General features: G+C 32.5%; 1 protein-coding gene and 1 pseudogene across 1 annotated transcript; both read right to left on the bottom strand.

Moving 5' to 3' along the window:
- Window positions 1–458: 458 nt before the first annotated feature.
- On the bottom strand, window positions 459–7417 carry LOC142323583 (RISC-loading complex subunit tarbp2-like). Its single transcript, XM_075363410.1, has 2 exons — window positions 7270–7417; window positions 459–3554 (listed from the first exon to the last, which is right to left on the bottom strand). The coding sequence occupies exon 2, from the start codon at window positions 3524–3526 to the stop codon at window positions 2537–2539; it is 990 nt and encodes a 329-aa protein (XP_075219525.1). The 5' UTR covers window positions 3527–3554; window positions 7270–7417; the 3' UTR covers window positions 459–2536.
- Window positions 7418–18306: 10889 nt separating this feature from the next.
- LOC142322653 (interferon-inducible double-stranded RNA-dependent protein kinase activator A homolog) lies at window positions 18307–24144 on the bottom strand (annotated as a pseudogene).
- Between the last annotated feature and the right edge of the window lie 336 nt (window positions 24145–24480).

The following is a 24480-nucleotide window of genomic DNA, read 5'->3' as shown; positions in this document are numbered from 1 at the left end:
ATCTGTAAAACATAAAACAATATGAAACAGAATAGGCTTTAATTTGGAATATATTCATTTCTCGGTTATAGAATTATAATGACCCATGTACAGAGATATTTTTTATTAACTCCATTAAAATGTTATTATATTACTAGTAATTTGTTTTTATTTTACACATGAAAATACAGCACAAGTCTGTACTGAATTAGATGACCTCTACATAATTATTTTATAATTAATATCTCCTTTTACAATTAACATAAACCTAAATAATTTTTTCATATTCATGACAACAAAACTAAATAAAAATCGAATAGGTAACATTAATATAATTGTAAGAATAATAGTGACTGTGTGTTGTGAATAAAAATAAAGAAAAAGATTCAGTTTTCATTTACAACAGTTTGGAAATGTAATAACATTTTTTAATAGTGTTTAGTGGATAATCTGGAAATAAACAAATAAATAGAAAAAAAGTCATTAAATACATTTATTTTAATTATCTTGTACTTAAATCTTAATAACTTTATTTAAATCAATTATTAAAGAGAATACATAACCCTGTTCTTTTTCATTGTGTTAAGACAGTGGCTACTTTACAATTTTTTATTCTTGATAAAATGATGGAACATATCACTACAAACAGCTAGGGATTACAGTATATGTATACAATTATAAAATAACACGATTATACAAATATAATTGTTGCCTGGTACGCAAATCGATAATTTAATTTCAACTACTTTGTAATAATAAACTTCCTGAACAATAAAGAAGTGATAATTTACTCTGCAAAACTCCCAAATTGAAACTGAAGAAGTACTCTGATAAAGTAGATGTCGACTTTCACAGTTAAGTTATAGTTCTATTAAATGAATATAAAAAGCCTATTCATTTTTACAAAATTGAAGCTTATTCATTTTTACAAATGCACTAAGATTAACATACATAAAAAAATTGTTAAATGATAGTACTATGCTTAAAAATGAGTATTATTCAATTTCAATCACTGGTGGTTTGATAACATGATATTTAACAATAATTTTTATTGTTACTAGCTGAAATTTTATTAGTATAAAATTTCAGAAGCCACACATTATTAATGTGTGGTGCACTATAAAGCAGTAGGGTAAAATATGCAGTGGTGTTCAACTAATGTTATAAGTTTTAAATTATGTTGTTAACTTAAAACATCATAAATACAATTTGTCTGATGAAAAATTCATGACCATGTGTATCCACCAAAAATTAAATCAACAATGGTAAAATTTTGAACAGAGAATACAATAAGTGTATTATTTACTTTCTTTTTAATTGTAATAATGCTTGTACTACAATTTCATTAAGATCACGTCATTTTATCTTGCAGTTAAGAATTAATATTGTTTAATTATTGTGCAATCATGTTCAGAAAAAATATATTAAAACAAAAATTAACTTTCTACATTATGCAAATCTATTTAAATGAAAATCTACTGTTACTCTAATTATTGAACAATTATAGCTTAGTTTAACTAAGTTTCTAGACTGATTTTTGTAAATATTTCTAGCATTTTATATCATGTTATTTTACCATCAGTAAATCATATTTCATGATTTTATTTTTTTTGAATGATGATAAAAATGGAAATCAGACTAGAGATATAATGGTAATGATAATAAATAAAAACATTTACTACTCAAGCATACAGGAGAACTTATGAGTTATAAATACTACAAAATATAAGACAATACAAGGTCTGTTCAAAAAATAGCCAAACCTTTTTAATTACACGCCAACGAAGACATTTAGTGACGTGTGTTTGGCAGCATTGTGTTCCACATAACCTCCTCTAAAACCACATGTTTTGGATTGCTGATATCTCGTTTAGTTTTCATGTTATTGTTATTTGAGTGCAACTGAGGAAAACTTTCACAGAACCTTTTCAAGTTTTGAAATAAGCTTATGGAGATTATGCTCTGGGTTGAACGTAATGCTGCAAATCGTTTTCATGATTAAAGGTGGTCATCAGTCAATTGAAGATGATCCTCAACCAAGAAGGCCTTTGACTTCAACTGATGACACACACGTTCAGAAAATCAATGATCTGGTACATGCAGATCACTGACTGACTATCAGCGAAGTTGCAGCAAAGTTTGTTCCTTGTTTAACGACTGAGCAGCAGATAGAACATCGAGTGGTCAATTGCCAGCAATTCCTTGAACAAGCTGATGATGATGAAACATTCCTGCAAAGAATCATAATGGAAGACGAAAGCTGGATTTATGACTACAACATTGAAACAAAAGTTCAATGATAAAAAAATTGCATATTACAAAAATCACTACTAACACTTAAAACATTTTGCACTCAAATAACAATAACATGAAAACTAAATGAGATATCAACAATCCAAGAACATGTGGTTACAGAGGAGGTTATGCGGAACACAATGCTGCCAACTGCATGTCACTAAATATCTTTGTTGGCATGTAATTAAAAAATTTTGATTATTTTTTGAACAGATCTCATATATTCATGTGTTTGTAGTTTAAAAAATAAGAATGTAAGTTATTAGAATTCAGTACAGAATTCTTTCATAGTAAGAAGCATCATATGAGCAGCTTTTTTTTTTGCTTCTATTTCAGTATTAGAAGTTCCAAAAACAACAAAGAAAGGAGATGAATCTAATTCACAAGAAAAAAAATAGGATTTAGAAGGCAACAATTTAAATTCAACTCCCACTTCTGTGTCATTAAATAAATTCTCTAATAAAACAAGTGGATCACAGCGATTCTCCTGCATCTTCTCAGAATAATTAAATAAATGACGTAGGGCAGCACAGTTATTAATGAAAAGTTGATTTAGATCAAGTTTATGATAATCAGCTATTCGTAAATCAAAATTTTCATTGAATTTTTTTTTACTTTTAAAATTAACAAAAACTGACTTAGTAGCTTCATCCATTTCTATATCTTCAGGCTTCTCTTGTGAATCTGTTGTATCAACCGGTGTCGGTGTTAGATCTAGTTTAGATCCAAGAACAGTTTTCAATCTCTCTATCATATTTTTAGCAGATAGATGTTTAGCTTGTTTTTTTGTTCTTGAAGAGGCATTTTCAATAAGGTTAGCAACACGACACTGAAATGTAAATAATTTGGCATGAGGAGGACCTTCTTCACCCGTTTTATCATACTCTGGTTCCGGTAACTTATTATTGGAGCAGATAACTGTCAACTGTCCGATAGCATTTTCTTTTAATGCTCCATGGTATGGAGATGTTATATCTTCAACTGGATCTGAGACTTCTGGCTGATTATTAATAACTATATTATGGCTGTTAGGCTGATTAATAGGTAATAATGTTAGAGCTTGTCTGGCTGCATCATGCTTTGCTTCTTTTTTTGATTTTCCATTGCCGTAAACAACAACTGCACATACAGTTAACTTATACCTAAATAGCGGGTCATGCGTACCAACACCATTTATTACTAAATCATACTGAGGAATAACTGAAATACGGGCACAATATTCTTGAAGCATAGAAACTGGTGTTTTTGACATTATGTAATTTAGGGCGTCTTCAGAAATTCTGAAACAAAATAAATTTTAAAAAGATATAGATCAGATAATTAATCTTAACAACTGAAAATTTATCATCAACAAAGGTTGACAGTCTTACAAACAATTAAAATTTGATAATATAATCTCATTAAGGCTCCTTTGAGATATTTGTTTAAACAAATATTATCATTAACAAATAATAAATACAAACTCATAAATTTAAAAGGATGTATTCGAATACAACCTCAATAAAAACTGTATAAAAATTATACAGCTTAAATAATTATTAAACAGAAACAGTGTTCTGCAGTACTCTTTGTAACACTGTAAACTTATATTTCATCTGACTAGTTGTTTCCTGAGTCACAAGATCACTGGTCATAGTAGACAGTAAAGCACTATGAAATATTTTAACCATAACATTAAATGATGTACAGTTATTAGTTTAAAACTTATCTAACAAACAATAACTTTTACACTTGGAAAATTCTGGCAAACAAATTGTAAGAATAATCAGTGAAATTCATTCATTTCAAATAATTAAGAAATTTTTTTTATAATAGTATGCTTTTAAATAATAAGGCAATCTTTCAAAAAACAGTATTTATTTATCTAGGAAGTAATTTTACTTCTGCATAGTGAATTTTATAATCATACCTTTCAGAAAATATAATGACTTAGGCTGGTTTACAAATACATAATAATCTGGTATAAACACACACATATAGCAATTTGTAAATTTAAAACTTATATTGGCCTGCATAACTACTATGGCGTTTTATATATTTTTACTTTTAAATACTTTTAGGATACCTACAGATGCAATCCAAAACATTATGCTGTAATTTAATAAGAAGTATACCTAACCAAAATAAACCACCATGAAATGTTTTTACACAAGAATCACGACAGATATATTAATAAAGTAAGCTCCATTCAATTTCTCTGTTGTTTGATGCTATTTGGAATGTTGTGTTATATATTCTTTCTTTATGAGAGTCTAATCCGTATCAATACTTAAAACAGTGAAGCAGAAAAATTAAAATTTTCCGATTGGCTGATAACGGTACTTACGTATTAACGCCACTGCAGCTACAACTTTAGGTTATGTTGACTTCATGTACTGATAAATCGTACGTATATCAAAATAACCTAACTAAATATAACCTACGCTCGCTTCGCTCGCTAACCTCTTATAATTAACATTAAATATGCATAATATATATAACTTATTAATAATATAACCTTAATGTTATAGCACCGAAATCCAGTTAATGTTAATCCACCGAAATCCGATTGACTACTTTGTTTTTAAATAAAGCTGAGCGAAGCGAGCGTAGATTATGATTTAAACTAATTTAAAGAACGATTTAAAATTCATTTAATTAACATCAAAACATTACATTTTAACAAATCTCTAACAGTTAAATCTTTGTTCAAATATTCTGTTACCTGATAATTTGTTGGACATGTTGAATACACAATGGTATTATCTGTAAAGCTAGTCAAAAACTAAATTCAGTAGATCATTAGAATAAACACAGAAAATAAATTGGACCTTTAAGTATTTAAATAGTAATACTACCAAACATACTGAAGCAGTTAAGGAAATCAAAAAGTGCTCTTGTTACGAGTCTTAAAAATATGATTAACCATTTAACCACAATTTCAGTCATTTGATAACATTTAAGTTTATCAATCAGAATAAAATGAAAAAAATTTCATTTCTCAGAATAGGTCTGCAGCTTTCCAGATTTGTCAAGGTCAACAATGTAAGTAATCTGGTGAAATAGGAAAATTTTATTTAACAAATTTCAGTTACAGTTCCTTTAATAAAGTTTTTCCAATGTTAAATTTTTTCCTGGAAATGGATAACAAGAGTTTTATATACGACTAATACAAAACATTAATATTAATATAAAATATGGACTTAAAATGGTTTAATGAAAAGAAAAAAAATAAGGTTTTTTTTTACATAAGATTCTCAATAAAGTATGAAATTTCTAAACAATACTTTATATTACTGTAAAAAGTAATTAGCATTTAATTAGTAATTACTATTAATCCTTTCTACATAAATATAATCATCCTTCAATTTATTTCAAAAACTGGAAACAGTAATTTATATATTATGCAATTCACTTATAATTATTCTCCTGTTTCTAGAATTTATCTTCATAATAAACCAGCTAATTAAAAAACAATTTATGGGAACACTTTTCCAAGTTACAAAAATGCAATGAAAAAAGCTGACAACAAAGTTGTATACTTTCCTGGCATTGTAAATAAAGTGAAAAAATAATGATACATGAAAAAAGTTACCTAAGATTTTTTTGGGGTGGGTATAATGAAGTTTTATTGTAGAACTATCATTATATGTTTAAATAAACCAAAAAAAGTTTAACAAATTCAAAAAATAAGGTATTCTTTATTTTTTCTGCACCTCCACCTCCCAACTTCCCATTTTGATTTTTCTATGTCAAATGGAAGTAACTAAAAAATCCGCTGATAAATGTACAACCAATAAAAAATTACCTAAGATTTCTTTTTTTGCGAAGTAGTGGTGAATTATAATGAAATTTTATTGTAATATTATCAAAATAATATAATTTTAATACTTTAACTAATAAACTTTTAATAATATTAAAAGTTTAAATAAATTTTAAAAAAATCAACATTTTAAACTTTGATTGGCTTCCCAGTCCGTCTTGCTTCCAAAGTATTTTTTGAGAAGTTACTTGCACTACTACATGCCTAGGAGGGCATAAAAAAATTCAGTTAAAAATATGAAATAAGTATAAAGATAGTTTTTCGATTTTTGTGGTAGGATGGAATTTGGGGGCAACATTTTTAAAAAAAATGGTAAAATAAGCATGCATACTGAGCTTAATATAAAGTGAGGTTATGTTTGCAAAATTTTGAGAAAATTGACCCCAAAAGTTTACTAATAAATTGACCCACACACACGAGTTTCTGTATATAATTTCATACAAATCAGTTTATCCAGTCATAAGTAATTAAACTTCAAATACGCCAACACACATATATATGTATAAGTATAATTATGTATATATTATTATAGATTATGTATACGTATAAACAAACATTGCCCATCATGATAACTTCACTTATTTCTTATTATTACAAGGTAAATATATCACACAAATTTTAGCTTAGATAAAATGCTTATGTTTTTCAATTTTTAATACATCTTTCTGTATTGCACAAGAACAACCTAGTACATCCTGTAATCCGACCACGTCTTTGGATACAATTACAAATACAGAATAAAGATTTCAAGCCAATGGAAGAAAAATAAGTTAAAAATATATAACCTCTTAATAGAAATGTAAAATATCTAAGATTAACTTTAGAAACATATATTCTTCGATAATACATGCTAGTTGAAAGTGAAGTTTAAAGTACGCCATAACGATTAAATGCATTTTACGTATACTTCCAATAATTAAGGTGTAATTTTAAAATACATATTTCTAAAAAATAATTACAAATATAATAGGGATTAAGTGAGGACATTTTTATTCGCCCACTATTAGTACATTTAATTTTTTACATCGAACTCATGTCAGACATTAACAACTATGACAAAATTACAATTCTTTCACAATATTGCAATAAAACCATTAATAAAGCATCGGTAAAGAACTGACCCGTAAAAACTGAATTTGAAATTAATATATTAAAATAACCACACTTACGAAAAATAAGAAATAAATACCTACATTCTACACAAAATTAATAAAACACATGAACACGTCGCCACTTAGTCAATTTTTATAACAGATGATGCCAGAAGATCCTAGTCGCTAACGAGTCGTTCTCGTAGTATGTTCATTCAATTAATATTTTTTTTATTTTATGGACGTTTTATACAAAAGTCATTTTTTTAATTTTAAAAAACTTTCTTTTATTTCAACGTGCCTTTGTAATGAGTTATTATCCTGCATAATTTAATTCAATTCTATTTGTTGGTTACTAAAAATTTAATTAACAGAATAAAACAGTTCTTTTCTACTTGTACCTACAAAGTTCCTACTTTATCGTCACCACCAAGCTAAAGTAACGGATGTGACAAATTGCACTTAGCTGATTCATCGGTTCACGACTAATCTGAACGTCCTGCATCTTCTGGAAAACTATGCAATGCGTATCTCTTTTAGGAAGGCTAGTTTAAACCTTTTCACTTTTACGAATATGCATTCCTATTTACAATTTAACATTGAAACTGTTGTTTAGCACTTCTTAAAAGTTGAGTTTCTTACATTTGTTACTTTAGCATGGCGAGGACAATATTTTCAACACTTACCAGCTTGCATATAGTTAATTTACATACATTTCACTATAATTTATGGAGAACAAATTGTTACACACTACCACAATATTAGCTGTATGTAGGGATACCCACATGGCGTTCGAATATAAATAATTTCATTCCCCACTTTAAAAATTTCCACACCCCCAAATTTTACAAATAAAATAAATAGAAGAAAAGGTTTAATTATCATTTAAGTCTTGTGAGATTTCAAAACTCTTGAAGCTAAGTTACGTGTTGCCACTATTTTTTTTTTTTTGATTCTGGTGAGTCGGAGGAACCTCATTTACGGGCCATTTGTCAGACTCGCTACAGGTTCCCCAAAATGACTTTAAAGTGTGTATGTGTGCCTGCGCCCTATCGACTAAACCTCCTATCTTACAAACTCCCCTCCCGGGGCCGGACCCGCAATTAAGCATTACACAGCCCCGGGAGGTGCCTTCAAGCTCGGAGGATCCAGAGTCCCTGTGCTTTATCACCATCGCCCATCCACGCAAGCGCGAACGAGCGACAGCTCCGCAGGGGCTGTCCGTCACCCCCCCCCCCCGCCACCAGACCGATCCTAATTTTCATCCCGTTCTTGACGAGCGTCTTTTTAGGCTTTGCTTAGTCATGGTCCCAGGAATTACATTAAACTTCTTTGGTACTTAAGACCTGGAAAACCATCTTCCTGAAGAAGTCCCATTTATGTTGTCTCCGCAACATGAATTCCGTGGTGTTGTCTGGGGTCTACTACTCCAGGTTGGCTCTTCTCCTGAAGAAAGGAGACGTCTTGATTCTTCTCGGCCCATCTTGTACATACAAAGACTGTATGCTCCGGGGTGTCATCGAAATTACAGTACATACACACCGGAGACCCTCTCCTGTGAAAGCGGTGAAAGTAGGCAACGAAATCGCCGTAGCCCGAAACGAACTGGGAGAGATAGTAATCCACCTCACCATGCTCCCTCCGGACCCACGGTCCCACACATGGAATCAGATGCCTCGTCCACGCTGAAAAATGCGGTTGGGCACCATCACAGTCCTCCGACCATTCTTCTCATGTCCTCATGTTTCCTTTTAATTTGAGTAACCTTAATTCTTATGGGCATACAGCCCGCAATAACCACAACCTCAAAAAAAAAAAAACGTACCAACCCAACCGCCTTACTTGAGATATCCCGTAAGGGAAGACACCCGCCTTATGACGCTTCCGGTCTCCCTTTCCTAGCCCTGATGGGCTTTAACGGGAGTCGTCTATCACCCTCTGATATTTTACATCTCATAATAATAAGCCTGGCCTTGTTGGGATGCTACCGAAGTAAATGCCTCGGTAGACATTTGCATCGATGATTTATAAACTCAGTTTTTGCCTTCGCTGTAGGCCTCGTCCGGACATCTTGAATGTCCTAATTCGTTTCCCTCTGAACTAGCTTACATCATAGCATATGCTGACGACTTGGCTATACTAATTGCAGCAAAAACTGAGATCGAAATTGAGACTAGTGGCAATAGAATCCTGTAGTTGATTCACGCCTGGTTAGGCGAACAAGGCCTGAAACTAACTGTAGACAAATGCGAATACATTTCTCTAACAGGCAAAAGGCACATCAGAAACTTAGACTTGAAAGTGGGCAATCATCCTATACGTCGAGTTGCACAAACGAAGTACCTTGGAGTCATCCTTGATAAATCCCTGAGCTTCAGTCCGCATATAGCTGACAGATGTGGTGCGTTCCCAAGGTATGGAGAAATTGCAATCATCGTACCGGGGATAGACATTCAGGTCATGGTCCACAGTATCATCGTACCTACAGTCCGGACACAAGCCGGAGTCAACCAAACCAAACCTAGCCAAACTATTCCTAAAGGCGCCATGTCCCGAAAGGAATTGACTTATATGCTGATTGGGGGAAACCCAACTAATTGCTCGCAACTCCCTAACATTTGGAAAAATACCATGCGTATATAGACCAGTAGAAGAATCGTTCCACCTAGCTTGCCAAGAGTCAAAACCTTGGTCTTCAATTTCTCACATACGCCCTGAAGTAAGAAGGCCTCCCTTCTTGGAAATGTAACATTTGCTACGTTCCGTAGCTAAAATGTCAATGGGTTTCATGCCGGCAACCGCAGTGACTGCCTCTCTCGAGACAGTTCTGTAGCCACAGACAACAGCTAACAATAAAAGACTCAAAAGGCTGTTTTGCGTCAATAATGTATTTTTTTAGAAGAAACAATGTATTATTAGATGTATTGTTTAGAAGAAACAATAGGCTCGCAAAAGAATATTCCTATAACATTGGAATTGTAAAGGATGAGTCCCGATAGGCGCAACGTACAACATTATGGCCTCACAGACACCTTTGTAAAGAATACGCATGGTACGATAATTCAACCCCCAATCGGGATGGATGACTCTACGGACGCCGAAGAAGGCATCGATGGTCTTCTTCGCAACAAACTGGAGGTGCTCCTTGACTTGGAGCCTCTCATCAAGGATAACACTCAGATACTTCTGAACGGTAACATACCTAATGGGAAGACCAACCATCACAACCCGCTGATGACGAGTTACAGCTATAAGACCCTTCAGAAACATCATAGTGGTTTTCTCCGCACTGAAAACCATCTTCTGCTGAAGACTCCACAACCTTAATACCTTACATGCCTGTGCTGCTCTGAGCTCTGTCTCGTCACGCGACCCATCGTCGGCATAAGCCACGATGCGGCAGCTACTGGGCATCCGCACCCTGCTTCAGACAGTCCGGTATGCCAAGATTACACGCAAAGCCGCCCGCCTTTGCAAGGAGGTTAGCGCTTTCTTATTATTTATAGAAAGGGCATCCGTCAAAGCCAAACAACAACAACAAAACAGAAACCACAACTAAAAAAATAAGCCTCCTCTTCTTGCGCTTTGGGCAGGATCTGATTCTCATCAGTCTGAACAGGCTGTTTGTAACCCCTTCGACTTTCTTGGTAGTCTCCTTCAGGTGGGTATTGAATCTCCCGGATTTTTCGATCCACAGGCCGAGGTACTTTATGCACCCTGACGTGCCAACTTTTACGCCGTTTACCTCGATGACCGTATCGCGAAGTTGTCTTTTACCAACCATGGCCAAGCATGCCGTTTTTTTCGGGGCCAGACTCATTTTCTTGTCCATGAACCATCTGTTAATCCGTTCCACTGCCCGATTAGCTACATCCTCTACCTCATACTCCGTGCTGCCAGAGATAACACGGCCAGGTCGTCAGCATATGCAATTATGTACATATCACCCTCGAGCTCCAGCCTGAGGAGGCTTTCATACGAGAGGTTCCACAGGAGCGGGCGCGAAACAGAGCCCTGTGGAACATCTCAAATTCTTCCTGTCCCTCCTCCGTAATGAATGACATTTTTCTGTCATTTAAATCGCCATTGTGGGTGGTGACTAAATATTCATTTATGCCTTTCTCTTTCAAGGCCCAAGATATAATTGCCGTCCAAAATATAGAATTAAAAGCCTCCTTAACTTCCAAGAGAACAATTAAGGGGGACATTTCTTATACTCCTTGTACTACCAGCCCGGTCCCTCTCCCAGTCTATGACGTGTCTCACCGCGTCGCTGGTTGATCTCCCCCGCAAAACCATATTGATTGGAGGAAAAGCCACCTGACGCACAAACCTCGGCCCTCACGCGCTCGGCCAGAAATCTTTCAAATAGTTTGCCCATAACGTCGGTCAGGCTTATGGGCCTGAACATGGGGCCATACCGGCCTTCAGGATCCGGCTTAGGGATCAGAGCCAGCCGAGAGCTTTTCCAACTGCTCGGGACGAAGCACCTCAACAACAGCCCGTTCATCACGTCAAGGACCGTGATGAACGGAGCGGAACGGTGATCTCAACGCACCGGTTCTAAATTTTGAACAGTTGCCCATCTCCCGCCTACGGAGGAGTCTTTACAGCCTAGCGATGGAAGTATGGCACGCTACGACTAAGGGAAGATCCTTGTATAAGTTTATACAGGAGTGAATTGATGTGAATGATATGTGTCGAGCTCTTTTTTAAGGGCAACGGATGCCCGCGTGGTCACCAACCACACTAACATGAATCAATATCTGTGTCGGTTCCGCCTGGAAGCTGATGAGCTATGCGTCTGCGAGGAGATCCAGTCAAATGAATACCTGATGTTTGACTGTCCTGCTCTTGGTGGGGGGGGGGGGGCAGAGACCAGGCCACTCTGGAACTTAGAGGTCAAGGGGAAAATTGGCCATTCACAAGCGGCGAATCAATGTGGTGAGAGCCACATTGTCGGACCATGTGAGAGTTCCTCAATGCAGTTACTTTGTTCAACCAGCATCCGTAGTTTGTTTAAGGGAAAGACTCTTAACGTATTGTCTTGGGAAACTAACTGTAATTATAGCTGACCACTAGCCAATTATTAAGGCTCCAACCGCTATAAAATGGTGGACAGATACTTGCTGGCATTCAGCGACTTAGGCGTGGCAGCGAATTGCTGCCTAGACGAAATAAATTTTATTATGGATGTCATATATATTTTTAGTAGTTGACGGGGTGCACCTACCCATTTTAGCAAATATATGACAAGTGAGCGGTTTGGACACGCAAGCCGGTGATGTATGGCACCACGCTTAGTCCGCCACCCTGCTAGGTAAGCTCTAGGAGCTATGTTAAGATACTGGTCGCTAAACTGTTCAAGGCTCAGTTGCCGTTTGTGGCACAGACATTTGATCTTATGCTTTAGGGCGACTGAATGGGGTGGTGGTGGTAGAAATGCCAAGCAAACCAAAACACCAGGGCTTTAGACAAATCCATTTAATAAGAATAACAAAAAAAAGTGTGAATTTATAAAGTGTAAGAAAAAAGTGAAAAAATTTATTTTTACAAATAAAAAAGGAGGAAATGAAACCTGAGTTTGAACATAAATTATTTATTATTTATGTATTATATTCAATTGACAAAACAAATTATTGTAATACGAAACTAACCTTCCGACAAAATATCAATGGATTTTGATGAACAAAAATGTACAATAATATGCTGCCTTGGTTCAATATCTTGGTTAGGTTTAATTATTCTAATTATTTTATTATTCACTAGTTCATTCAAATAAATAAGTCTTTATTTCGTTTATAACATAAATTATTTTTATTATGACCTTTGAACTTATAATTCATATGTATGACATTATTGTATTAATTAATTATACATTTGTAATAAACAAATGGTGAGTCTTTGAAGGATGGAACAAGACTGACTAACAGTAGAGCAATAGACAAATTCATTTAATAAGAGTAACAAAAAAAGTTAAAATTTATACAGTAAGAAAAAAAGTAAAAATATTTTTTTTTTACAGATAAAAAGGAGGAATTTCATTTTCTTCTGAATGTTAACATAAATAATTGATTTTATGAAGAAAAACAATCACATAAATAAAAAAAAAAATATTTTTAATATATATATATATATATATATAATAGTGTACACCTGACCATCACAAGATATGTACTAACAAATCGGGATTTTTCGCTAGTGATCACTACATTCCTATGCTAAGGGGGATGCATAAACACACATACACATATGTCCATGCGCGTGCACATACAAATTTCATTTAGTAGGGTAGGATGGATTACTGCTCAGTATTGTTGAGTCAGAGACATATTTTTCACTGAGAACTTGACCCAAGACAAAATTGCATTGATAAATGATTAACAACATACATACTAACAACATTTTAGCAATGTTGTTAGTATATATATATATATATATATATATATATATATATATATATATATATATATATATATATATATATAATTGTATGATAATTCTATGTAAAGATTACATACAGTAGTGGTCCAAATACCAATGCAATACACCAGCATTCATTTTAAAAAATTCAGGTAATTCATTAAAACATTTAATGACTTAGAATCTGTTATCCATAACCATATATGATAAATAGCATAATTATTCAAATTATAACAAGACAAAAATTTTAATAATAAACCTGTAATTTACAATATTGAAAGCTTTGCATAGATCAAAACATGAGAATTTATTTAAGAGACCATTTTTGAAAAAATTGCAGAAAAATTAATATAACTCAAAGTGACATCACTAGTTCCTACATTATGCCTAAAACCATAGAAGCTATTTTTTGTTATTTCAAAATAACTGGTAAGTTATGTTTTAAATTATTCAGACATTTTTGTAAAAACCAGTAAAATGGAAATCAGGCTTCTTTTTCCACTTTCTTAATATTATTAAATCTCCATTAAAGGCCTTATAAAAATCATTTAGCATCTTGTTAACATATATTTACAGTACGAAAGTAAATTATGTGTTTTTTTGATTTATTAGTTGTAAAAAATATATTATTTGTAATTACATTAACAGGAAAGTACAGCTGTAGGCATTCCATTTGGCGCATGGCTCATTCAGCATAGTCCCTGTTCCCCTTCGTCCCCAGCGAAGGTTTATAGTTGTTTCAAATAGCAACTAGTTATGACTCATCACAACTATAATGCATAACTACAATAGCTTGTTTACTCGGTCACGTAAAATGATTAATTATATCATGTTTGTTTTGATTCTTATATTCACTGCCATAAATAAATTAAAGATACGATAATAAAATATAACAGAAACTAAAATTTGCTTGATAATTAAAACTTGGAAACAATTACTCATTTTTTAAATGTTCCCTATTGCCTATTTTTTTTTTTTTTTTCAATTGTACGCATATTAAAATCCCAAATATATCAAAACTTACAAATTGGATCAGTTTGTACTATACAACTGTCTACAGTAATTTGCAAAGCACTTGTTCACCTTTTCGCTGTACACTATTTGAGTAAGGTTATAACAATTAATATTTTTGTCCCGTTTTTATCTGCTTATTTGTTTTGCAAATTAATATTGTCGTGATACTATATTTGAATAGTTTAGTCAGAAAGTGAAATTTAAAATGTTAAAAATTGGGAAAACTAAAGTACTCCATAGTCAATCCCATGAAATTGTGGCTAATGTCGTACATTTCATGACAGAGGAAACAGAGAAAGGTGACTATAATTGACCCTAAGAAAATTATAGAATGTGTTAGTGCAGCCACTGGTGTCTCAAATTGGCCTATCACTCGCATAATAAAATTAATAAAAAAAATTGCAGCAGGTTCATCAGCATCTTTTTTAACACCAAAGAAAACTTCTCAATAGCCGAAACCTGTAACAAATCTTGATGATTTTAATATCCATCTTATCCATAATGCAATCAACCACTTTTAAATTTCAGAAAAATGTTTACCTTCTGTCAATAAAACACTCAAAAAACTGAAGGATGATAATGTGTTTTATGTTTCAAGCCAATCATTACGTTGGATTCTTAAAGCAATAGGGTTTAAATAGACTGGAAGTCTGTATTAGTTGAAAGGTTTGATATTAGGTAGTAAAGATTTACGTACTTATAAAATATTTCTGAATTCAGAAAAGTGAATCAACCAATAGTTTTTGTAGAGGAGATGTACATCCATAGCAATCATTTGAAAAAGAAAATGTGGGTTGGAAAATTTAATACGGCAGAATGTTTGAAGAAACCTAGTTTGATAAGGGAGACGGCAATAAATTTGAATGCAGGATGAATGATGGAATTTTTAGTGGATTGTCTGATTATGCGCGTAAATCAAGAAGTACAACAGCGTAGTACCTTTCTTTTTTGTTCTTTTTCCTTTTTAGCCTCCAGTAATTACCATTCAGATAATACTTCAGAAGATGATATGTATGAGTGTAAATGAAGTGTAATCTTGTACAGTCTCAGTTCAACCATTCCTGAGATGTGTGGTTAATTGAAAACCAACCACCAAAGAACACCGGTATCCACAATCTAGTATTCAAATCCATGTAAAAATAACTGACTTTACTAGGACTTGAATACTGGAACTCTCGACTTCCAAATCAGCTGATTTGGGAAGACACATTCACCACTAGACCAACCCGGTAGGTTAACAATGTAGTACTACCATGATATGAACTATACTAACTTCTCTAAACAGCTTCAAAAGGAATTACTTCTTAAACTACCTGAAAATTCTGTAATTGTTATAGACAATGCGCCTTATCACAATGTAAAAGTTATTAAAGCTCCTAATTCAATTGCTTAAAAGGAAATTATGGTAAACTGGCTTCAGTTTAATAAAATTCCAACACCTCAAAATGCCTTGAAAGTAGAGTCGTATAATATTATCAAGTAAAACAAAAAGCTCTGCAAGAAATATGCCATTGAGGAGATTGTAAAAGAAAAAGACCATGACGTTTTAATACTACCTCCCTACCAGCCCGAGCTAAATCCCATTGAACTGATGTGAGCAGATGTGAAAAACTGGGTTGGAAAGCACAATGTAACTTTCATACATAAAGACATTAATAGAAATCACAAAAACAAAGTGTCTTATTCGGGTTTTATATGGGTAAATGTAGCTCTATTGGGCCTGAACAATGGAAACAAAAAATTCATAATCGCTTACAATGTGAAGGTAAATATAAAGCCAAACTAGGTATTTTAGAAAATGCAGTGGAATCTTTTGGATTATGGATCTCTCACTTGTCCAAAAAATATCATAACACACTAGAAGTTACAAAATTGGGTAATAAAATTACAAAAGATATGGAAAGTAAGGTTATACCAAAAACCAACTGACGCAAACAAGAGCTTTCATGCAATAAAGAAGCCTGATTGTTCCATATATAAATCTAAGAATTATGAAGATATTCTTTAAAATATTTATGTGGATATCTCACTCTAATGGTAATTAAATATGGATAATAAAAAACCTGAAAGGAAAATAAAAATGTATATTACAGGAAGACGTTGAAAATTAGCTGCATTGATAAGGTGTGGAATGAATAGAACAATAGATGAACAGGAGAGGTCGTTTTTTGTAAAGGACCTCAACTTTCATGAGTTGAGAAATTTATGGCAGAGACAAACTAGATTGGATGGCCATAATTATGACATTAAAGTTTAATTAACTTGTGAATAGACGGACTGTACAGATAGCTAAAGATGTGTCAAAGAATATAAAGATTTTAATATAACAGGCAACTAAGAATGTAAAATATAATAATTATTTTGAGATTAAAAGACTGACAAATTGGGGAGTAATGGAGGAGAGTATTAAATCAGTTTGAGACTTAATTTTTTTTTTTATTTTACTCAGATATATATATATATATAAAAGAAGTTTATTTATAGATAATAACAATAATTTTTATTTAACAAAGTAAATAACATCAATAAGAAATTCCATAAATTACAAATAAGGCAAACCAAATAAACATAAAACATGATTTTGGCAAACCTAATTTAAATTTAATGAATACATCATTAAATAAAAGTAATGATACAACTTAAAACTAGGATTTAATCATAATTATCCTTATAGTTATAAAAAAATACCATTACAAATAAATAATTTACATAATATTGTTCCAAATGAAAAAAAAAATTAATTCACAACAAAGTGGGAAACTAAATAAAAATAAATATTGATAATATAAGCAATAAGAGTAATGATAATGATGAATTTAAAACTCAAAATTGTTGAAAATAACTCATTATTATAAAGGCAGATAAAGTAAATGTTCCAGTCATAAAAAAGATGAATACAACAGTAAAATAGAAATATTCCTAAACAGTGATAATGATAATAAAGTTAAATATGAACCTACTAATAAATTCAATGCAGAACTTAAAATAACACTAAATAAATGTAAAGAATTAATTCAAGAAAGAAAGAATATGTAAGTAACAATCCATTTTCTCCAGTATTATCAGGACTTATAAAGATACACAAAGATAGTTTTCCAACAAGATCTTTAGTCATTAATTTAAAAGTCAAAGTCTTAGTCATCTTTACTCACTGTTACAAAATTTCAAAACTCTTAACCATATTTTTACAAAAAAATTAATTAACACATATTACATGAGAAACAGCATTCAAACAGTAACCATATTACGAGAACAGGACTTTAACAGCTGCCCAAAATATATTTTAATGCTCCTTAGTGTGGTGATATTATATTTTCCATTGTTTGCTATATAGCAATATATATAGATACATGTGCATTATATTATGTACATGCAGTTATATACATAATAAATGCACATTTTCTTTTCTGAGGAGTGACAGTGTATTCTCCTACAGAAAGATGTATTTAGCTGCTGTACACTGTATATTCAACACAGAGGAGAAACAAGAATAATTTCAGTCCTTAATCCCTATTAATCCTGGCATGGAACTTGTTCTTGAAACAGCCATACCACTTTTGATAAGGTTTCATAACTTATTTCAAGACTATCATAATAGACTTGCAGAAAGGTAAGCATTAAAGTAAAAATCTGAAATTACAATAGTATATTGATATGTATGTATTCTTAAAAAAGAAAATCAATAAAAATCAAGTATATAATTTACTGGAATTCATGGAAAAATTCTTTAATCATGAGCAACATTTTGTGTGCAGCCATTCTTTTTGCATTTACTTCATCACTAGTAGAAACTCCAACAACAGCAAAAAAAGGTGGTGAATCTAATTCACAAGAAAAAGTGTAGAATTTAGAAGGGAGCTGTATAAATTCAAATCCCTCATCTAAATCTTTAAATAAATTGTCTAATAAATCAATTGGATCATGAGAATTGTCAAAGATATTTTCACTATAATTAAACAAATGACACGAGCTGATTTCACAGTTTTTGGTCATTGAATTGAAGTTGACTTTATGATAATTAGTTATTTTATCATCAAAATTTTCATAACATTTCTTTTTCTTAGTTTTAACAGAATCTGATTCGTCGCTTTGATTAATTTCTACTCTGGCGAAAAACGCCAGTTTTTCAATCATTTTTTTGGCAGACAGATGTTTTGCTTGTTTTTTTTGTTCTTGAAGTAGCAGCTTCAGTAAGGTTAGAAATACAACATTCAAAAGTGAATACTCTGGCATGAGGAGGGCCTTCTTCTCTGATCATAGTATACGTTGGCTCTGGTAACATATTATAAGAACAGATTTTCATAAGCTGCCCAATAGTATCTTTTAATGCTCCTTGGTATGGTGATATTATATCTTCCATTGCTTGCTTATTATTAAACTGATTATTTGGTAATAACAGTAAAGCTTTCTTTGCTGCATCATGTTTCGCTTCTTTTTTGGATGCACCATAACCATAAGTAGTAATCTCACATACAGTCAACTGATAAATGAATTTAAACTTTTGATTGCTAGCAGAACTCATTAATGAAATATAATAAGGGGTAACTGAATTATAGTCACAATATTCCTTGAGAACTGAAGCTGGTGTTTTTGACATTGTACTTTATATACTTCACAATAAATTTCAGGAAAATCTGAAACAAGAATAAATTTATACTCGTAAACTGGAAAAGAACTCTATCAGATGATGTTAGTAATGATGGCCAACTCACACACTGTAAATACCAGTAACATAACCAGAAGTTGAAGAACATATAAATATAGCAAATTGCATCATAAATTATACCACCACTTAAGTACCCCACAGGGAAGTTAGGTAAATGCTGAAACTATGAGGATGAAATTTTAGTTTAACACATAACTGAAAATTTAATTTTACTACACAACTGAAATTTTTAATTTCATCCCAGATTGTAAACGATACTTACAGTAAACCTTTTCTAGTATCTTGGCCTATGTCAACCAAGGATAAACTAACATATCTAAAGTATACTATTCCCTAGAAAATGGAAGAATTGATTTTAAAAAAATATATGAATATCATGAGAATAACTTAACCAGTTATAACATACTACACATAAGTAACTCTGTCAATGATTCTGGTATTACAGTGGAAATAAAATTTCTCTACATTATCTTAAAACCAGAAATGGTTTTCATAAAATCTTCAAATGCCTTAACAATGACTAAAATCAGATAATCAGGAAACTTAAAATTAAACTTTGAACGCAATTGGCTTCTTAAACCTACTGCAGCTCATAATTACTGTAAATATTTTTTTCTATTTTCAAACATTCTGAACAGGACATAACTGACAAATATAGAACAAAAATGCAAGCATAAAAAAGAAAGAAAAGAAAAAAGTAATAGAAATGATTTTAATATTATTGTAGGTACCTGATCCAAGACTCATTAAAATGCCTGCAACATCACAATTAAACTCTAACAATGTAAAGCCATAAATAATAAACTCATGCCCTGCATTTTAAGATGAGAAACTTCTTAGAGTGTTTGTAAAATAATGGTGGGGTTTCAAACAGACATAATTTTGGAACAGATCATGACAAAGACATTAAGTATAAGTTGAAATGGAGAGAAACTGTCCAAGTTTTTGATACATAAAATGTTCTAGTACCAGCATGTGTGTGTTGTGCTGTAAGATCAATAGTTGCATGAAGTTCAATAGAAGCAGAAGAAGGTTTAGTATGTTGTGTAGCTTTCTAAATTTGATTCTATTACAACTGTTATGCATGATTACAGTAGTGTTAAATGAATAGCCACAACACAGAAATAGCATTCACTGATGGGACAAATGATTCAGAGAAACAGGAAATCAACTAAAGCAGCCACATCCAGGATGACCATCAGTGTCTGAAAAGATAGCTGAAGTTTTGTGAACAAGTTGTTTGCACAGCCTGAAAAATCAGTGCGGAAGAAACAGCTATGTTTTACCGGTTATATAATTCAGGTGTAACATAAAATTTATCCACAGGACAAAATTAAATGATTTGAGTTTGTTACAGTATTCTGGGCGGGTTAAATCATGATGGAGAATTTTTAAACAAGTCTGTTTTCAGTTGTGAAGCTAGGTTTCATGTTTCAGGATGAGTAATCAGCATAATTTTCAGATATGGGCTACTGAATCTCTTCACGTCATTATAGAACATCAACATGACTGAAAATCAATATGCGATGTTGAATTAGACAAGACGGTTTTCATCCCTTCTTTTTTGCCTCATAGGGTGTGCAAATAGCAAGACTAAATATTTCAGAAAATACATTATTATGGAGCTGTATTAAACAGGGAACATTTATTTTTGCTAGTTCTCAAAAAGAAGATAAAAAAGGTGAAAAACTGCTGTCTAAGTACAAATATTTTTGGACTGTAATCTCTACAGATGACAAAAATGATGAAGTGCAAGGACTGAAAATTTTTAATGATAGTGGTACTAAATTTATAGTGCAAGATAATAATGATGTTTCATATCTCTTTTGATTCTGTACTTCAGGTCTTACCAAACTGCAGTCTACATTAAAAAAGACAGTTGTTTATAAGTTTCTGTAGAAGTATTTGACAATGATTTTATTGAAATTTCTAATAGGATATCTTCTTTGTTAAGTAAATTATTAAGTAAATTAAGATTATTATTTCTTTGCTAAAGATGGGCTGCCTTCAGATGATGAAAGTTCTGAACAAAAGGATATTGTTGAGGTTGATCATCTGTAAATCATGAGTAGCTGTTAGCTATGAACCTGACGATTCTTTGTCTTCGGAAAATTCAATTGAGCAAGAGGTAAGTGATATTAACAGTCTAAAAACTCAACATAGTGTCAAATAGCTGGTACGATATTGTTGGTAAAAATGTTTTGATACCGGGGAAAAAATGTCTCAAAGGAAAAATAATTACATTTGGTCAACTTCACATCCTGGGCGAGAAAACCGCTGCACACAATGTTGTCAGATATCTCCCGGGTCCGAAAGGTGCAGCAAGGCAATTAAACACTATATTTGACTCATTTAAATTGTTTGACAATAAAGTGTTTCAGAAAATTGTTGTATCTACAAACTTTGAAATTCAAAAACAACAAAGCAATTACTGCTGAACAAAGCTGGACTCACGATCTGACTGTTACCGAATATATAAAGCAAGACTGTTATCGAAGATATAAAGCAATCCTTCTAGGTTTGCTTTACATCAGGCTCGAGGAAAGACAATCTAACACATGAATGGAAAATACCTTTGTAGTTCTCTTTCAAGTCACATACTTCGCCTAGAAATTGATTTTTTATGGCTTCGTAAACAACTTTTGCGTATACGCTCAACTGCTTCGTCACTCGTTTTGGGCAGTCAGGGGGACTTTTTCACTTCCATGTTGTCAGTTTCCTTAAACTGCTCGTACCGCCGTCTAATGCTATTTGCATTACGGGATCACTGCCATAAACAAGCCGAAAGGTCTGTTGAACAGTTATAACTGATTTATACTCCGCTAACCAGAAAACCGTACTGTGCTTTCTGCTGAACTGTCGCCATTGGATTGACTGACAGTGGTGCAGAGGCGTTGTGCGCATCGATCAAGGTCAAGGTTAAAACGTGTTGATATCCCGATTATTTTGCAGTTTCAATTAATACTTTATCTCGATTAAATAGGTAGATATGATTTTTTATTTATTGCTGCTACCTTTTTCGACGATCCCGTAAAATGACTTAGGTTTACGACCGATGTTTGAGGTTCGACGATAAACGTACGCGGGTGCAACATGCGCAGAATGATCCATTCACCCGTATACGAGATTTTTGGGATGAATTTTTCAAAAATTGTACAGAATACTACACCCCTTTGTTGAATGTACGATTGATGAACAACTACTGGTATTCCGGGGCATTGTCAGTTTAGAATGTATATCCCTAATAAGACTGATAGATACGAATGTATATGTGTGATACACAATAAATATTTGGTATCAGACAATCCTTAAGTTGGGAAAAAAACAAACCCGATCGACAAACATCTGCCATAATATGTAGCGAAAGGATTGATAGAACCGATTCACGGAACGAATTCAAATATTACTTTCGACAATCGGTTTACTTCGATTCAATTGCCGTCAATAAGGAAGCGATATTATATTACCGTGGTTGGCACGCAACAAAAAATAAACCAGAAATTTCCAAAGAAATGATCAATCCCAAGGGATGTCCAACCGGTACAACTGTTTTCTTTTAAGAATCTCACAACTTGTTTATTATTCTGCAAAAAGGGGTAAAGTCGTCTGATTAGTTTCATCGATACACGATGTACCAACTATTTCATTAACTTCTAGGAAAGCTGAAGTAATTAAATATTACAATTAAACTAAAGGGAATGTAAATGTTTTTCATCGGTTTAGTTTGATCAGATTTAGTTTTCTACACGAGTTAGGAATACTGCTAGCCATACCTTTAAGAAACAAAACTTTAAGACTTTCACTTAAACAAAAAAATGAAATGTGCTAATGGAAAGTGAAAACCCCCAAAATCTAAGAAAGGTGAAGAAAGAAGACCTAAACAAGGAAGATGTAAACAAAGTAACATAAAGTTTTCGTGTGCTCAAATTGCTATCATTTTGTTTGTGGTGAACATAAAAAAGTAATTTGTAATAGAGGTAAATGCCAATAAATCACATGTTCTTACATAACCATTTCTTTAATTGACAAAGTCTGAAATATTACTGTGATACTTTATATATTCTATTTTTACCTATTGGTTTCATTTTTATTTATGTGACAAAGATTTAACTTTTTTTAGATTAATAGGTTCTAGTTTGATTTTTTCAACATTTCTGTATGTAATGACTTAAACTAAACGTTTGTATAAAATGGCATTGTGTTTGTTATAGTTTACTGCTTTTTTCCTTTTAATTAACCGATAGGTGAATTTTGATCTAGAACAGAATCCAACAGAATAAAGAGAGTAGTGTTTAAGGATTAAAAATGGTAAGTTAAGCGTGTACGCGTGAACTTATATAAAGTGGGGTTATGTTTGCAAAACTTTGAGAAAATTGTCCCCATAAAACTATCTACCCCATCCCTTGAAGATATTAACCCTAAAATTTTACCTACAATTGCTCTATGTTCACGAATTTGAACATAGAAAATTTTATAAAAAATCAGTATATCAAGTCAAAGATTATTAAGCTTCAAACACGCCAACACACGTATACAGTATCACAGAGTTCTCCCGGAACTTTCATAATCTATTCTACTAGTGAAAGTAATGGAAAAAATTCACATAAACATATGTCCTATAATGTTTCGTTTGCTAGTTACGGCTACTGAAAGATATCGCTCGGATTTCAGCTACCCCGGTGTAATGAGGTCGTACTAAAATTTTAGGACCTCAACTAAAGGACAGGTCAGTGATTTCTTATGATTATTAACCTGAAAAATCGAATAAAGTAGGTCCCAGAATAGAAATAAGTCTAAAATATAATATACTTACACTCTATATATAGTCAATGGCAATGCGGTACTAGAAACCAGCGAACAGGTGCCAAGTAGACTTATCAGCTGATGTGGGGCAATCAGGCTCGTACCGGTTCGATATCAGTGTTCTTCTTTGTTTATTTACACCTTTTTGAACTACTACATAGGTGGAAATAATTTTGTCTGGCATCAAAAATTCCCTATTACTAAAGGGAGTCCTTAATAAGAGTAATTATCGTATATAATTTAATCACCAATGACACCTCCAGTTGCTTTTATTTAAAAGTAACGAATTTTCAAACTATCAAAGCTTTGTCTGTTAAATATTCATTGTATCGTAAATAATTTTATTACAATAACCAACGGAGAACAAATAATTTTTTAATTGAATTATGGGATCCACAACTTAAAAT

This window comes from Lycorma delicatula, chromosome 4 (assembly GCF_047948215.1).
Source record: "Lycorma delicatula isolate Av1 chromosome 4, ASM4794821v1, whole genome shotgun sequence".
NCBI lineage: Eukaryota > Metazoa > Arthropoda > Insecta > Hemiptera > Fulgoridae > Lycorma > Lycorma delicatula.
This window is presented reverse-complemented; position numbering and strand designations above follow the sequence as displayed.